The 18,626-nt window shown below is 31.4% G+C and overlaps 2 protein-coding genes across 2 annotated transcripts; one reads left to right on the forward strand and one right to left on the reverse strand.

The window, feature by feature from the left end:
• The first annotated feature begins 5,261 nt into the window (after positions 1–5,261).
• LOC119614282 (splicing factor YJU2) lies at positions 5,262–7,573 on the forward strand. The gene is made up of 3 exons (XM_037970424.1): positions 5,262–5,400; positions 5,455–6,023; positions 7,062–7,573. The coding sequence occupies exons 1-3, from the start codon at positions 5,377–5,379 to the stop codon at positions 7,450–7,452; spliced, it is 984 nt and encodes a 327-aa protein (XP_037826352.1). The 5' UTR covers positions 5,262–5,376; the 3' UTR covers positions 7,453–7,573.
• LOC119614273 (DNA-directed RNA polymerase I subunit RPA1) lies at positions 7,561–14,190 on the reverse strand. The gene is made up of 15 exons (XM_037970415.1): positions 13,712–14,190; positions 13,291–13,657; positions 12,868–13,222; positions 11,958–12,316; positions 11,549–11,889; positions 11,257–11,480; positions 11,116–11,199; positions 10,848–11,018; positions 10,443–10,768; positions 10,095–10,380; positions 9,078–10,023; positions 8,811–9,009; positions 8,476–8,729; positions 8,234–8,412; positions 7,561–8,165 (listed from the first exon to the last, which is right to left on the reverse strand). Exons 1-15 carry the CDS (start codon positions 14,052–14,054, stop codon positions 7,605–7,607), a joined length of 4,995 nt encoding a protein of 1,664 aa, XP_037826343.1. The 5' UTR covers positions 14,055–14,190; the 3' UTR covers positions 7,561–7,604.
• Positions 14,191–18,626: the final 4,436 nt, after the last annotated feature.

Genomic DNA, 18,626 nt, shown 5'->3' on the forward strand with positions numbered 1-18,626 from the left:
CATTTTGTAAATAAACTAAATGTTTTTGTGTCAACGAAAAATTAAAAGAAAGAAACAAGATAAATTAAAAAAATCGTTATTTTTTTTTTGTAAAAAATCTAATAATAATATTATTTTAAAAACTTTTTGATGAAATTAGTGACATTAACGAAAAATTAATAGAATATGTGCAAAAACACGATTGCATATATAACTTGCAATCCCATATGTATACAAATTTTTATTTGAAACAAGGATTGTGGAAAAAAATTGGAGAAGCGGTCGGAATCTCAGGTTAGTGAACTTTTTTTTAATAACTTCAAAAATGTTTTTATATTGATAGATGATGATGCAAAGAAAAGGTGGAAGAGTATCCGCGACGCTTACAAAAGGTACAAGCAAAAAGAAAATCAGCCTTCCGGACGCGAGTTTTTGTTTTGTAAACCTTACAAATACGCTGACAGCCTACGTTTTTTAGATGATGTGAAGTGTAAAAGGAAGTACGAATAAATACGCATTTGTATTAACAATATAAATACATATCTATGTATGTATACTTTCAGAACTATATCTAATGTGCCCGACTTATCGGTGGATACAACAATCGATGAAATTGACACTGAATTCATCACAACAACATCATTAAAACGGAAAAATAAACGAGAGGATATTCAAAATCAAATGGAAAAATTTTTAAATAAAGCAACAGAATCTATTGAAAATATAAGTTCAAAAATTAATCTTCGGAACTTTGGCAAATAAAATTCAGGATGCTAATCTAACGATGCAGCAAATTAATGAAATTGAAAGCGCGATTTGTTCATTAATTTATTCAAAAATAAGTGAATATGCAAATTCATAAATATTTGACCATTTTTTTTGACTTGCATTTGTTTTACTAGTAGTGTGCAACAATTTGTTTTATAAATTGTGTATATTATATGAATTACTATGTATCTATTTCTTGTTTGTTCCCTGATAAAATAAAATAATTTTTAATATTAAACAAAATACAGGACTTTTTATTTATAATGTTACTATATTTGATAAATAATTCTTTAAATTGTCCCGTAAAGTAAATGCATCTGAAGATGAATGGTTCGAAGGCAGTAGTCGTATGTTTTCCAATTCTTCAAAATTTTCTTCTGCATTTTCTGGATTAAAATATTGTTTGTCTTTGTGAAAAATTAAGATGTTGTGCAGAACTATTGTTGCTAAAACTATTTTATCAACGTTCTTTGGGTAAGCATTAATTGAAGTGTGCAGAATTCTCCAACGGTTGGCGAGGATTCCAAAAGAAATTTCTATTCTGCTTCTAGCTTTTGACAAATTTTTATTAAATTTTCTTTTGTCTTCCGGAAGGTGTTTCCCCGGATAAGGTCTCATAAGGTTTTTTAATAGTGGAAACGCATTATCTGCTACAAAGTAGTACGGAAACACAATATTTGAATTTGGTAATGATCTAGGATTTGGAACGTCAAGTTCATTATTAATAATTTTTTTCCCAAAATTGCTCTCACGAAATACACCGCCATCACTTTGGCCTCCTAAAGCTCCGACACCCACATACGTAAAAGCATAATTCGCGTCACATGCCGCCAGCAAAACAATACTAAAGAACTTTTTATAGTTATAAAATAATGATCCACTTTGTTTTGGACTTTTGATGCGAATATGCTTCCCGTCTATGGCGCCTAAGCAATGAGGAAGACCGGTTTCTTTCAAAAAATTTGAAGATATTTTTATCCACTCATTTTTGTTAGGATTTGATAAATATATTTCATGGAGGCTATCCCAGATGACTTGACACGTTTCATAAATGATCTCCCTCGTTGTAGAAAATCCTATTTTGTATGCCCAAGCCAATACTTGGAAATTGCATCCGTGGGCTAGGTATCTAGAGTGTATAAATATTGGTATATACATTTGTATGTACAACATTATTAAAACTCAATACGTACAGTATGGTTATTGAGAGACGTTGTTCCGGATCAATCGGTTTTCTTCTTGAAAACTTCTGCAATTTTGGTTTTAGTAACGTAAGCAACATATTATATTTAGATACCTCCATTCTCGTTGCCTTAAAAAGTGTTCTTCATCCTGGACTTTTATTTGTTCCATACACGTCTTAAAAAATCCGATGGAATCTCGGGTCAAATTAACCGGCCTCACCCACCACCTTCGATTACTTCTCATCAGGGATTCCTCGTACAGCGTGTACGTATTTATTGTATTTTTTACAATGCTGGATATATTTTTAATCACGTCCATGGCAGTGATTGCACTCATTTCATCTGTATATTGATTTATATTATTTCCTTAAAAATTTTGAAAATAATTTTTATTTTTCACAAATGTCATTCTGAAATTAAAATATGTATTAAAAATGACAGTATTTTAAGTTACTCCCAACGACTTAATTATGGGCCATTTTTTTCTGACAACGTTTTTGCTGTAAGTTACGGTCGTATTCTGTTTCATCATTTAATCTACTAGATTTGATTTAAAACATATCGAAAATGTAGTTTTTCGAACAAGATTTGCTTATACAGCACTGCGTTGTGTCTAGGATAAGCAAATATAACTATAGGCTATCCATTCAAGTTGAACAAAACAAAACAAATTATAATTTTACAATTAGTGGCATTTAATAAACAAATTTAAACTTAAGCATAAGGCAGTTAATATTTAAATTTGAAGAAAATTAACATTACTGTCATTATATCAAAATAAAATGACGGGATTTGTTCGAAAATTCGAATATCAAAAACGAAATCATTTATTTTATTTTATTTATTTGGTCTATAGATTAATATAAATCCTTACAGACTAAAGTTCTATACAAATTTTTAGGAATTTAAATGCAAAACAATTTTTCTTTTTATATTAGCATTACTTTCCGAATAATCTATTAAATGATAACATTTGTTAAAATTTTCACATATGCGGCGAAAGGAGTCGTTGTTAGCATACACGGAGCTGTAGTACATTATTTTCAACGGTTGAAAGTTACGGGTTGGTCGAGATGGGACATTAAAATTAATTTTACCAAGCAAAAACTCCGATTCAATATCACCACGGATTAATCCAAGTAAAAATGAAATACCCAGCATTAATCTACGACTTTTTAGTGTTGGTAACTTTATTAGATTGAGTCTGCTTTCATATGACGGTAGCACGAGTGAATTCCAGCCAAGACCACGTAAACAAAAAATTAAGAATTGCTTTTGAATAGTTTCAATACTATTTGAATGGATATTATAACAGGGATCCCAAATAATTGATCCATATTCAAGAATAGGACGAACCAAAGATGTATAAAGATGTTTAGTAATGTATGGGTCAGAAAATTCTTTCGACCATCGTTTCATAAATCCGAGAACACCATTCGCTTTATTGACAGTTACTGCAATGTGATCACGGAAATTAAGTCTATGATCTAGTAATATTCCAAGATCGTTAATATTGTGGACTTTTTCCAACGGCAATTCATCTATAAAATAGTTGGTGTCGTAATTTCTTACTCTAAAAAATGACATGTGTTTACATTTTTTTATATTTAAATCCATAAGGTTTATTTTACACCATTGCGAAAGTTTATCGATGTCGGATTGAAGTAAGTGTTGACTGCTAGAGTTTCGAATGGTTTTTAGAATTTTGACATCGTCAGCGTACATTAATACTTTGGAATGAGAAATAACATTAGGGAGATCATTTATAAATAAAGTAAATAGTATTGGACCTAAATGACTTCCCTGGGGAACACCAGATGGGACCTCAATAACTTTGGAAGTGGCATCTCTAAATTTAACTTGTTGCGTTCTATTGGATAAGTAGGAAAACAACCAATTTAAAGCTGCAAAGCTAAATCCCATTAGCGATAATTTATTTAGTAGCATATTATGGTTCACTCTGTCAAATGCTTTACTAAAATCTGTATATATTACGTCTGTTTGTAGCTTATTTACTAAACCATCATTTATTAAGGTTGTGAGCTCGAGGATGTTCGTTGTTGTGGAACGATGTTTACAGAAGCCATGCTGACATGTAGACACTAATGAAGAAACTTGATGTGATAGATTGTCTGATAAAATTTTTTCAAGAAGTTTAGGAATAGCATTCAGCTTAGCAATTCCACGATAATTCGATACTTCAAGTATTTTGGGTATATTGAAGTTACGCTGCCCTTTAAAGCCCTTTTTCGAAACATTCACGTTTGTTTTTCCAATATTTAAGCTTCTCCCCCAGAGATACTTTCTAGAGCACATTTTGGAGATATACATCAAACGACGGGTTTGATGTATACATTTTACTTTTACTACTTTTTCTCATTTATACATTTTGCATAACCTAAGAGCCGCAAATATTATATCCAAAAAACTGCAAATTTTGTAAAATTGTATAAATTTGGTTTCAAAATCTTGCGACCACGTAATTCTTTACTTATAAATGGCACAACAATTAAATATGGACTATAGTCATTCAACAAGTGTATACAGTTTACATTAGCAAAATTGATTTTCTAAGTTGTAAGCCGCTCTCATAATACCAAAAAGTTGTAAAAAAACTACTTGGTTTCAATCACATTTTTGAGAAATTTTAACTTTGAGTGTTTATTTCACCAACATGGAACTACTCTCGACCACAAAATTTTATGCACGTTTTCTTTGAAGTCTTGTGAATAAAAATTCGTCATCATTTAATTTTCAAAATATTAAATGAAAGAAATATTTAATGGATAAAGTTGATTTCTTAAAATCTAAAACAAAAAAATAATTTCCCATATGTATATGGCCAACACTGTACATGATTTATTTGAACATAACAGTTGCATTTTGAATTATAAAACCTTTAACCCGGTTAATCTATGAATTTTCGAAATAAAAGCCGGTTTTTTTAATGTCAACACTATCTTTTATACAATGTAAAAAATATCAAAAAGACTACATACTCATATTTTTGAATGGTCTAATAAATGTAGATTAAATAGTACTTATATCGGCTATACAGTGTATTCTTATATAAGCGGTGACTTGCGGTTGTTGTCTCTACTTATTTTAAAATGAAAATTTTGAAAAAAGAAAAGAATAAAGTTGTTTAAATCTTTGTCGAACTCTACAAGTTTCAGTAATAAATAATAAATGCCCCTTATTGTTGGTTAAATAGTAAGTAATTAAGTCGGTATAGCAGTGTATATATATGAGCGATTGTTGTCTCTACTTTTTAATACTGGGGGAACTTTAAATTGGTTTCGAATCTGGCCACATTGACATTTCAACGGCGTTCATTTTAACTTGTCACCATTGAAATTCGTTTGTTTTCATTTTATTTTCTTCCAAAAAACATAATTTTTAAATCGTTTACAAACATTTTCCCTTGTGTTAAATTGTTTAAACAATGTCGGAACGCAAAGTTTTAAATGTAAGTAAAAATAACTATTGTTATTTCAGTAATAACCGTTGTTTTGATTTTTAGAAATACTATCCCCCGGATTTTGATCCATCAAAAATTCCCCGCATGAAATTGGCCAAGAATCGCCAATATACAGTACGTTTGATGGCTCCATTTAATATGAGATGTAAAACATGTGGCGAATACATTTACAAGGGTAAAAAGTTTAATGCTCGCAAAGAGGATGTGGAAAATGAAACGTATTTGGGAATACGTATTTATAGGTTTTACATAAAGTGCACACGTTGCTTGCAAGAAATTTCTTTTAAAACAGACCCTCAAAATACAGATTATGAAATTGAAGCAGGTGCCACAAGAAACTTTATGGCTTTGAAAATGGCAGAGGAACAAGCGCGAAGAGAAGAGGAAGAATTGCGGGAAGAGGAGGCCAATAATCCAATGAAACTGTTAGAGAACCGTACCCAGCAATCGAGAAATGAAATTGAAATGCTTGAATCGTTAGAGGAACTGCGGGACTTGAATCGACGACAACAAACTGTCGACTATGATACAATGCTGCAACAATACAATACAAAAGAAACGGAAAGAGAGCGTCTCGAAAGACAGGAACGGGAGGATGAAGAATATGTAAAGTAAGTTTTTTATTTTAAACAATTTATGCATGTTTACATCAAAATTTATCATAATTATAAACAATATATTTTGGGAAAATGGAAGATGTTAGGATTTTGTATAAAAAATATACATACATATTTGAATAACTCAATTATATGTAAAAATTTTTAAGAAGCACATAATATTAACTAAGTGGTTGGTTCAATTTGTAAAGTTCAATTGCTGACATATGTATCTACAACATCTTTTTAGAAAAATTTAGGCAATTAGCCTTTAGTAATCTTGCAGGTTTTATAGTACATTCTAAAAATATTTTGTGGTACATATTTCTAATATATTCTAAATTTTTTCTTATCTAAAATCAGTAAAATTGTACATTACTGTAACAGACTAGATAGGTATAAGTAATATCTGAAATTAGTATCAAAGATATGTTTATCTTAATGGCTGGCCCACATCCAATGTTATTTCATACTTAAAAGTGTCGTAATATTCCCTTTCTTAGTAGCCTAGTGATTTTTATTACATGCTTTGAAACAGTAAGGTTCGGTTGGGAAATACATCACTACGCTACATCTGATGCGTAGTAATGCATCACTGAAATTATGATACGCAAAAAACGGCAAAACTCGCATCATAATAATGGCTGATCTTATAAATGATTAGGTATTTAGATTGTAATTTGTTTCAAGAACTTAATTTTCATACACGCGTTTTTAAACAAAAATAAAACTGTATGCACGAAATGAGCATCAGTTTATTTGTATAAACATCGCGAACTAGTCATCAGATGCAATGCAATAATGCGCTTCCAAACAGTATTAATTTAATATAAATATGTATGTATGTAATAAAGAAAATTGTGGTAATACCAAAATAAACGAAAAAAAAATAGATTTTATAAATGCAAAACATTACGAAAAATACAGTTTTCTCTCATTTCATGCTTCATTAATTTTTTTAAATTTCAATTTTAACAATTTTTTTTGTACTGATATCAAGTAAACGTAATTTTTACAACTATTAACTTATATAAACACTTTTAATTTACACAGATCAATACAATTTAAAAACAAATCGAATGCTTCAACATCTAATAAGAAAATTGTTGCAGAGGAAATAATTGAAGAAATAAAAGATGAAACTTTCTTAGCTCCAAAACCGTCGAAACAAGTAAAACTAAGTGAAAACAGTGTTAAAACCTCAACAATAATTTCAACAGGAGTTCAACAGAAAAATAAAATTCTTAATAATTTAGTGAAGCGCAAACAGCCCCTAGTTATAGTGAAACCAAAAACAAATGAAATTTCAAATACTAGTACGTCAACTGAAATAAAATCAAATAGTAGTGACAATGTAACTACCAGCTCAAATAGTGGTAGTGCTGATGTTGGCGGTTTATCAATGTTAGCGGCATATTCAGACAGCTCCGAAGATTCAGAGTAACATGTGTTTAAGAAATTATTAATTTGTAAATATTTATTTGTACATGTGTATACATAAATATTTTTTTTTACAATAGTTAAATTGCAGAAATAAAAAAACAATTTTTATATTTGAACCATAATAGTATATAGAATAATATTTATTGTAAATAATTAGCATATTTTTGTCAACAGATCAAAGGCACCTGTGCCATTTTTAACTGGCAGACCAACCATCAAACGACTGGATGGTGAATTCAATTCATCCGAACAACCAGCTCCTGCAGCATTTTTCAAAAATTGTAAGCACGACTCAAACGACATTTGCTGAAGTGGTGAGGAAGAGTGCTCCATGCCCTTACGGGACAGTGGCTGGAATGTCCCATTAAAGGTCATGTAATCTGCTATGAGCGATAAGTGACGACGATCCACCGTAATGCCATACACTTTGAAAACGTTCGTTACTTCCTGAACAATCACTTGGGCGGCAGCTTCTATACCATAAGTACGAGCAATGGCGTGTATATCGTTTGAGTATAAACGATTTAAGTCAAGAACTGTATTATGTTTAAACATTTCAACGATGTTAATACCATCGGTCTTAAGTGTCTGTTCATTATTATTGCCCTTATAGATGATGGCGCGCTTAATCTTATCAACTTGATGAATTACAGTCTTTTGAGCCAACTCTTTTATAATCGATAAAATGTTGGGTTGTTTATACTTCATATCAATCTTTAATTAAAAAAAAAATATATACGTGCTTTTCTTTTGAATTTATCAAATATCGATGGAATACTTACATTAAATGTCAATTTTGCCCATAAATAATGTTTCTTATCATAAACATAATTTTCTACCATCGAATTTTCAAGGATTTTCTCCATTTGTTTATCACCTTTTTCATTTTCTACTTCATCGCTACTTTCCTCAGCTTCGGTATCAAGGAATCCTTCATCATTTAGATCTTCATCATCTTGGGCTATATTAAGCAAAATTATGTTAGTGATTGTGTTAAAATACAATAAATGTAAATCTTTCTAACCATCTTTCAGTTCATCAGCGTCATCGGGGTCATCGTATTCAGTTTCGTCCAATTTACGAGATTTTAGTTTTATGCCAGTAGCGTCATCGCCATCATCGTTAGCATCTTCCTCGTCTGACGAATCTTTATCATTGTCGTTAGCCGATTCATTTGACTTGGTTTTTTTATTACCATCACTTGCGTTTTCACCGTCATCGCCATCTATTTTATCATCGTTGTTTGAATCTTCTTTTTGGTTCTCGTTCATTTCAATGCTAAATAATGAAATTATTAAATTAATGGAAATAATTATATTATTGAATATTTCTTCAAGTTCTTTAATAAAATGTTCTTACGTTATAGATTTTGACTTGTTCGACTTGATGATGGCGCGGAAAAGAGATTTGAAGAATATATTGCTCATAAATCTAAGTATTTGTTTGGGTTTTACACAAAAGTCATCACTGTATACTTCACGCGGCAGAAATTGAAATGTTAATTCATATTTTTGCGATCTGGTAGGCTGTTGGACCAATTGTGTCTTAACATTTACATCTGAAAATAGAAAAGGATAAATTAAGTAAAAAAAAAAAATTGGAAAATTTTAAATGATCGTTACTCACATTGCAAAACATCAGCGAGAGTGACCCGATTCAAAGATATTCTTAATTTTTCCGCGGCCTTCTCTTGATTGGCTTTAATAGGTATATCCATGGATGGTGTTTTAATATTGGCCGAAGCCATCATAAGAATTTCACGCAGACGTGGAATACCCAGAGTAACGTTCATTTCACCACGGCCAGCAAAATGGAAAGTGTTAAGTGTCATCTGTGTAGAGGGTTCACCAATGGATTGTGCTGCTAACAAACCAACTGGTTCACCTGGTGCTGCTAATGCTTTAACATTTTTGACATACATAACATCGGTGACGACCTCCTTTCGATTTGGATGTTTTTCAATGTAATCGGCTACAATCTGTTCCATTTTTTCAGACACAGAGCCGAAAGTTGTATCTTGGCTATAAACTGAATTTGTGGGATCAGGCTGGCGGGAATATTTTTTTCGATACAGCTTTTTGCTGTCAGCATCTGCCTTGCGCCACAATTTGATTATGGCTTCATCTATACGACGTCTGCCAGTCATTTCATTTATTTCGTTGGGATTTTCCACCTCAATTTCGTTGCGAAGTTCTGCGGAGAATTCTGTAAATGGAGAGAGGTGCTTTGTGTGAGCCTTTGCGGCGCTTCTGCGTTTCTTTAACCAGCTGCGCAACTTTTTATTATGTCGTTGCACTTTAGAGAGTTCTTCTTCGTTTTTAATCTTCGACAATTCTTGAGGGCTCAAAATTACAGAAGAATTTTGCGTTAAAAATTCTGTACCAAATTTGCTATCGAAGAATTTTGATTTCAAAATATCAAGCCCATCCTCGCCATAAAGGTATTGTACCACCGTGTTGTCACTATCACGGACCGTCAAGTCATAATTAATCGTCAAACCCTCTAAATGTTTAATAAGACAACGTTGTAAATAACCTGAACGAGAAGTTTTCACAGCAGTATCAATAAGACCCTATATGGGATAATGAAAAAAAGGTGATTTAAATATTTATGAAACAGAATGAGAAATATTCTGAAACTTACCTCACGACCAGCCATACAATGGAAAAAGAAGTCCTGAGGTTGTATGCCCGTTAAGAAACGTCCATCAATGTAGCCGCCAGACTTTGGTGATGTTTCAAACGAAGTGAAACTGGGCAACGACTTTCCGGATATCATTAGCGGCGGCCGTTTACCTTCCAATTCAATTTGACCTAACATACAGGAAATCTGCATAGTGTTTACCATAGAGCCTTTAGCGCCAGATAAAACCATTAATTGCAGATTATTACTAGGAAACTTTGTTATTAAACCATCAGGTAAACATGTTCTTTAAAGATAAAAACAATTTTAGTTATATCATTAACAACATTTTAAAAACTGGAGACATACTTATTGATGTCATTAGTGTAGTTGTCCAACAAAGCTTTGTATTTGCGATCTAAGACAACGCGGAATTGAGGATCTTTGATGTAAGCCTCCTCCATCTTTTCAGATAGTACATCCAAAGAAGGAACATCTTCCAAATCCAAGGCCGAAGCTAATGCAGCATTTCCAATTTCTCTGCTTTCTTGTATAATTTTACGTCTTTTCGCATCTGCCGCTCCGGTGACTAGAATGTCTTTGACACCCAATGTAAAGCCCTCACGTTGCAAGAAGAATGTAAATACTTTAGTAAAAGCTGTCAATAAGCAGGTGGATGTATCCCCACCATACAGCTAGAACATGAAAAATAAAAATTAAATTATATATTAAAACTCCATTTAATGCATACAGTTCAGTATACTGGTCACAAACCTCGTACATGCAATGAATTAAACCATATGTAGTGGCACCGTATTGTTGTTTATCTAAAACACCAGTTAAAAGTTCACCATTTCGTATAACAACTTCACTTTCTGACATTTGAGTATTTTTTAGATCTGTGCCTCCTGCAATGGCTTTTCTATTAGTGGTGACCATCCAATGCTGCAATATGAAAACCATATGAATTTTAGTATAATTCTAAAGCTACGTTCACACCTATCAAATATTGATTCACACCTAGCAAACAATGAAATCTTACCTTATCACCAATTTTTGCAACAGAGTTCAAAGATATCGGAGTGTAACCTTCGGGAATTAGATTTATAATTATAGTCGACAAAATCTAAAAAATAATAAATGTAAATATCTAATAGATGACTGATTATACTAAACTTCACACCTGTTTTCCAGACCACAACTGTATGGGTTTTATGATAGTCGGTGGTAAAAGTTTTATGTTTTTCTTAATATGGGATAAACCTTGGAAGACAAGTTGTTGGTAATCATCACGATTGAAGAAACGTCCTCGCAGAGACAATTTTACACCTGATATAACGTGATCCTGAATAAGACCTCCAAGAGGTGTGCCGTCCTTAGGAACCAAGTAATTGCTAGCAACATTAACTAAAGAGATGAAAAAAAATATTTATTTTAATTTATGTAATTCTATTTAAACTAACAAATCAACCCACCTAAGTTGTAAGCTTCAGAACGTGCCACTTCACTTTGTGGTAAATGTGCATTCATTTCATCACCATCAAAATCAGCATTATAAGCTTTACAGTTAGAGTAATGTAGACGGAAAGTCTTTTCCCCTTGCAAGATACGAGCTTTGTGGGCCATAATTGAAGGTCTATGTAGAGATGGCTGACGATTCAAAAGTAACACATCACCGTTTAGCACATGACGGTGGACAATTTTAATGCCCTTTTCTGGGTAATTAAACAATAACTTTGCCATGCTCTCCCTTTTAGCGGCGTTATCAGCAGGAATTATGGTAGTATAGCCCCTTTCATCTTGTATGTAATTGGCACTAAAACATAAAAATAAAAATCGCTAATATTTTATCTAGAACAAATGCTTGACTATTTTTATATTTACCCGGGATGTACATTTGGTCCATTCATTACCATTTTACGTAACTCGGCGACATTCCATGGAGTCACCGGTACAGGATAAGATAATTTTTTCGCAAATATATCTGGGATGCCAACTTCTTCTACATTGATATTAGGATCGGGTGTTATGACAGTACGTGCTGCATAGTTAACACGTTTACCCATCATGTGCTTCCGTATAAGACCTTCTTTCTTTTCCAACACTTGTTTTAAACCAGTTGAAGATGGAGAATCTCTCGACATGTTAACGTCTAATAATATATTTATAGATGATTGTAAATTTTGCCAAGCATTATAAAGTTTTTCATATGGCGTTTCTCCTCTAGTGCTAATGAATGCTTCCTAGAAATAAATATAAATATGTAAAATTCTTTGATGAAATATTATAATTTTGAGAATAACAAAAACTACAAAGAACTATTGTAAATAATTGTAGTTTATTATACGCTTCACCTTCGTGAGAAGGGTATATATAATGTTATGTATACACGGTTGTTAGATCTTACAACGTTGGCAGTAAAATGTGCGGAAAATGTCTAACAACAGTGTCAACTTACATATTTTGCTTTGCAACATTGGCAGTAATGCTTTTTCTGACAACGTTGCAAAAGAAAAATTGTAAGTTCACACGATTGTTAGACATTTTCTGAACATTTTGCTGACAACGTTGTAAGATATGACAACCGTGTATCACAGCTTTAAGTTTGTTTTTCAGCTTCAATAGTACTATACTAAGAATAAAAAATTAGAACACGTCATAAATAATTTATCGAAATGAAATTATACATCTGAAAGGATGATTGCGAACTGAAGTAGATATTTTATATAAATTTTTTATTATCCTACAAAATTACTCTTTATGTTTATAGGTATATTTATAAATCCATACATACCTTTGCTTCTGCAGACATCTCATCAACCTGACCTTTAATGTGCTTCAAAACTACACGAAGCACTGAATTATTTTCAATTATATTGCGATAAAGAGCTGTTTGAGTATGCTCAACAATTTGGTTGTATAATACATTTGAAGGCCGAGCTTTTGGTGGTGTCACTGGTATTGTGTCCATAAAAAATATATCGACTGGAGAAGCATCTTTGTCGTTCGATTTCAAATTAATATTGAGAATGGGAAAAAGAAGTTTCATCAATTCAGGATAGTTATTATAAACCTGGCGCAAGAATTTCCGACATTCATCGGCAAAAATAACTTTATGTTGACCACTAGGGTCCTCTACATTTTCGAATCTTTAAAAAAAGTAATAAAATATTGCACATCAATAAAATTAAAAATTATTCTTACTTTCTATACTCACTTGCTTTTAATTTCTGAAATGCTCATATAGTAGACGAGTTTACGATGTAGATAGCGAATATTTCGCAATGGATTTTTACAGTGTATACATTTCTTCGAAGTTGGACGCTGTAGTGCTGCATTTACTACAGCCGAGCGGAGAGCACAGGAAGTTTTAGTCACATTTACCTTGTTGATGATTCCTTTCTCAAGAAGCTGGTACATTTCCCCAATACGTGGATGAACATTGTCACCACTTTCCAATTTCACCATCGTTTCAACGTTATTTAGCACGATTTCAGATTTGTACATCTCTAATTCTTGTGCTTCCACAATATAGCCAACATCAATGAGTCTCAATTGTAGTATGAGTATTTCGATCTCATGATCTGAAAAACAAAATTGTATAAATCGAAATAAATGACTATTTTTTACGGACATACCTTTTGCTTGCATTTTTTGACAAGTAAAACAGAATACGTTGCACATTTTTTGTACAAGCTTAATAAAAAATGGATTATATACCAGGGCGTTCAATTCGATGTGGCCTAAATGGCCAGGACAAGCCTGTATATTTAGACATGTAGCACATGGCTCCATGCGTTTTCCATAAGTACCCATTTGACTATCGTATAAACCTCCTGGCAAAGGATGTCCCAAAGGATCGAACGTTAGACCAGTAATAATCTTGACCACGCTGAGACGTTTGATTTCTTCACCAGTAAAAACTGAGAATTCCAAATCGCTTGGAAACATGTCCACATCAAATGTTTTCATGGTTCCCATGATGAAATTATTATATTCCTTTTAAAGTAACACAAATATTACAACTTTAATCTTTAACGACAAATTAAAAACTTTTAAAAAGCACAAAAATAAACCGCATTCCAAGCAAAATTTACACAATGAATGAAGAAATGTTTGAAAACACGTGCCAGAGCCCTGCGCCGACAAATATTAATGGCGGCGGCTGACACTAAAAATATCGTCGGCGGCTTAAAATCGACTGTAAGCCGGCTAAGTATCAAATACGCTTTAAGCCCCCTTTACACGAGCACACAAGTAATATGATCTGTCAGAATTTTGTGTAGAAGAGATCGGATGGGATCGTCTATTGCGTTAATGGGGAGGAAAAAAGTACCAAAGGGGGTAAAAACTGGAAAGTTGATTTTATTCAAACACAATGATCCAATTTATATACAATTTTTAGATTTAGAAACAATAAATTTGCTAATGAGGGTTTATTTGGAACACCGGTACCAAGTGATATTTTTTGGTACTTTTTCATTCTCCAACTGGTACTTTTTGAGTTTTCTATGATATTGAAATCGAAACATGAAATTAATAATAAGGGGATTTTTCGGTATTTTTTCGTTCTACACAGGTACTTTTTTTAATTTTCTTTAAAATTAAATCTAGAAACATGAAATTAAGCATGAAGAGCCCGGCGTAAATGAGAATCTATAAAAGGGGACTTATTGGTACTTTATCGTACTTCGACTGGTACTTTTTGAGTTTTCTATTAAATTGAACCTAGAAACATGAAATTAAGCAAGTGGAGCGCAGAGTAATTGAGAATCTATAAAAGGGGACTTTTTGGTACTTTTTTGATCTTCAAAAGGAACTTTTTGAATTTTCTATAATATTGAACCTAGAAACATGAAATTAGGTAGGTATGTAGAGCCCGCATTAAGTGAGAACCTTTAAAAGGGGACTTTTTGGTTCTTCAAAAGGTACTTTCTGAATTTTCTATAATATTGAACCTAGAAACATGAAATTAAGCACGTAGAGCCCGGAGGAAGTGAGAACATATAAAAGGGAACTTTTAAATGATAATCTATAAAAGGGGACTTTTTGGTACTTGTTTGTTCTTCAAAAGGAACTTTTTGAATTTTCTATAATATTAAACTTAGAAACATGTAGAGCCCGGATTAAGTGAGAACATATAAAAGGGGACATTTTGAATTTTCTATAATATTGAACCTAGAAACATGAAATTAAGCATGTATAGCCCGGAGGAAGTGAGAACATATAAAAGGGAACTTTTTGGTATTTTTTCGTTTTTCAAAAGGTACTTTTTGTGTTTTTTATAATATTGATCCTTGATACATGAAATCAATCATGTGGAGTCCGGAGTAAGTGAGAACATATAAAAGGAGACTTTTTGGTACTTTTTCGTTCTTCAAAAGGTATTTTTTGAATTTTCTATAATATTGAACCTAAAAACATGAAATTAAGCATGTAGAGACCGGAGTAAGTGAGAACATATAAAAAGGAACTTTTTAGTACTTTTTCGTTCTTCAAAAGGTTCTTTTTGTGTTTTTAATAATATTGATCCTAGAAACATGAAATTAAGCATGTGAAGCCAAAATGTAATGAGAATCTAGACCCCGGAGTAAATGAGAACATATAAAATGGAACCTTTTGGTACTTTTTCGTTCTTCAACTGGTACTTTTTGAGTTTTCTATTTTAATGATCCTAGACACATAAAACTATGCATTTTCGAAAACTGGGTTTTCGAAAGAAAAAATTAGATCGATATCTCTCACATATTAGCGGTAAGTTCGATTTGAATGTTGAGGATTTTGGAGAAAACTATTTTTTGTTAAAATTTTTAAGAAGCAGGCCTTATTCTTTACTGTTATGCATTTTATATAAATATTTTAAAGAATATATCGAGGGACTATATTCAATAGTCTCTATCTAAAATAACACAAGTTTTCAGGTGAGAAAAAATCTGTTTATTTCGGTAGTTCGTGAAGATTTTTAATTTTTTTCTTCTACAATATATTTTTACGACCATGTTCCAAATCGTTATATAAAAAGAATTTAAAATTTTGCATTATTTGCAAAATTATTCACAAATTTTTTTTTCTACGAAATTTTTTTACAACCTTCAGATAGAGAGTTTTTCATAGAAATATAAATTTTTTATTTGATTTAATATCAGTAAATATTATATTTTATGAAATTTAATGAAATAATATAAACCAAGTTGTTGAAAAAGCAACAGATTATAAGATTTTGGTCCAAAATCAATGTTATATAAAACTAATCAAATTAGTGTCATAATGAGCGATATCTCGATAACTATTTAACCGAATTGAAATAATTTTGCGGATTTGTGTTCAGCATGTCGAAATTAGTAAAAAGACTTGTTTTGCAACAGAAAATTATCCAAAATAATAAAGTTTGAAGCAATTTTTGGATAAGATAGAGAGTTTTTCATTCCGAATTTTTCTTTTTTTTAAGATACAGAAATTTAAAAATTGCTATAAAATAGCCAAACAAATATTTTTTCTTTTTGAAATTTATGTCACTGATGCGGGATAGTTTGCTGGATATTTTGCCATAAAAATCTTGTTTTCTTGAAAATGACAGATAGGGATTATTGAATATTGTCTCTCGATATAATTCAATATAATAGAAATAAACGTCTGAAGTTTTAGTCAAATCGAATAAAGTTAACCCATAAATTGTGAAGATCAAACTCAAGCTATGTAATATTGGTTTCCTCTTGAAACTATAGTGAAATATTATTTTGTTTTCAACCGATTTAAATGAAACTTAAACGTAACTATATTTCTATCATTATATAAAATGTCCATAATATATGAGCAAAATATTCGATGCCATTTGGTGATAGAAAAAAACAGACATCAGATTCGGTTTCCGCAGCAACCAATACATTAAAAATAGTCCAATTGGTATTAAATGTTTTCAAAAATATTAATTTTGTTGGCCGGTGTAATTATTGGATTATATGACAACAACAATTAAAATGTCAGTTTAGAAGCTTTGAATACAATTGGAAGAAATGCCACAAAGTATACAGAGGTGTCACTTTTGACATTTAAAAAAGTCTAAAATCAGCTTTTGTTTGATTTTGAAATTGTTTGGTGAGAAGAGGTATATAAAACACAGCTAAAAAAATTATTGAATTCGTTTTGTGCGAAAGAGAGGGAAATAGTTTTTTGCTCGTGACGCCTCTGTATACCCTGTGGAAATGCTTCAAACTTGTCGTTTGAAATGTGGCTTCATGTTATTTATTGGTTATCTGAACGTAAAACAGGATGCTTTGAAACTAGTTTTTCAAACTATGAGATGGATCAATTATCAAAAATAAATCTTATAGAATAAATATTGATTATATCATTATATTTCTGTCTTTTTGAACTTTTTAATGTTAAATGGTAATAAAAACGTTTATTTTTATAGCATATTTGTTACATTTTAAGAACATGTTTTTTGTTTTTTTTTTTTTGCATATTGAATGCGCTTAAAACACCTTTTTAGAGCATATTTTTGGTTTCCCTATTTATGACACTTTAAACTGTATTCCGGTAGCCCACTTGTATGGGGGCTAGGAGAAATAGTGTACCGATATTGCTTATTTACAATACCTAATCAATAGAGAATATTTGTGCAAGAGTTCAGCACTCTATGATATCAATAGACAGACGTGGCTATAAAAATGTAATCACACCCACACCTGCTTCAAATTTGAAATGTGTATAACCAAGTAGGTATGAAATCTATTTCTTTTGATATACATGTAGTGATCTTATAAGGAAATCATTTAACTCTGGTCATTTTGGGGCAAAAAACTTCCGTGAAAAATCGATTTTCTAAAACCTTTCACAAACTAATTTACATGAATTTTTACCAAATTAGAAATTGAGGATCCCAATCCATAAATGTCGAGTAGCAAAATGGCATTTTAATAATTTTTCATACAATATTCAATTTATTTCTTAACTCGTGGCTATAAAAATGTAATCACACCCACACCTGCTTCAAATTTGAAATATGTATAACCAAGTATGTATGAAATCTATTTCTTTTGATATACGTGTAGTGATCTTATAAGGAAATCATTTAACTCTGGTCATTTTGGGGCAAAAAACTTCCGTGAAAAATCGATTTTCTAAAACCTTTCACAAACAAATTTACATGAATTTTTACCAAATTAGAAAATGAGGATCCCAATCCATAAATGTCGAGTAGCAAAATGGCATTTTAATAATTTTTCATACAATATTCAATTTATTTCTTAACTCATAGATACAAAAATGCACATCAGGAATTAAAAATAATTAAAGTAGTAAAAATTTTAAAAAATGTGGTCTCTTATCCCTTATAATATTTATTTTTTTCTAATCTTTGGTTTAAACACTAATATAAAAATACATTGAATGTATTTGTTTAATTTAAATCATAATATTAAGATGGTTAGCTTTGATCATTATTTGATAATGTACAAAGATACTATTTTAATTTACAACTTATCGCATGTCAGTTGATACTGCCAGTTTTTAATTCCCACATGATCAGTATATTGCATACCATGTGGAGTG

The sequence above is a fragment of the Lucilia sericata genome, unplaced genomic scaffold, assembly GCF_015586225.1.
Source record: "Lucilia sericata isolate MDLA Ls3-8-SP2 unplaced genomic scaffold, ASM1558622v1 Contig000042F_arrow, whole genome shotgun sequence".
NCBI classification, from domain to species: Eukaryota; Metazoa; Arthropoda; class Insecta; order Diptera; family Calliphoridae; genus Lucilia; species Lucilia sericata.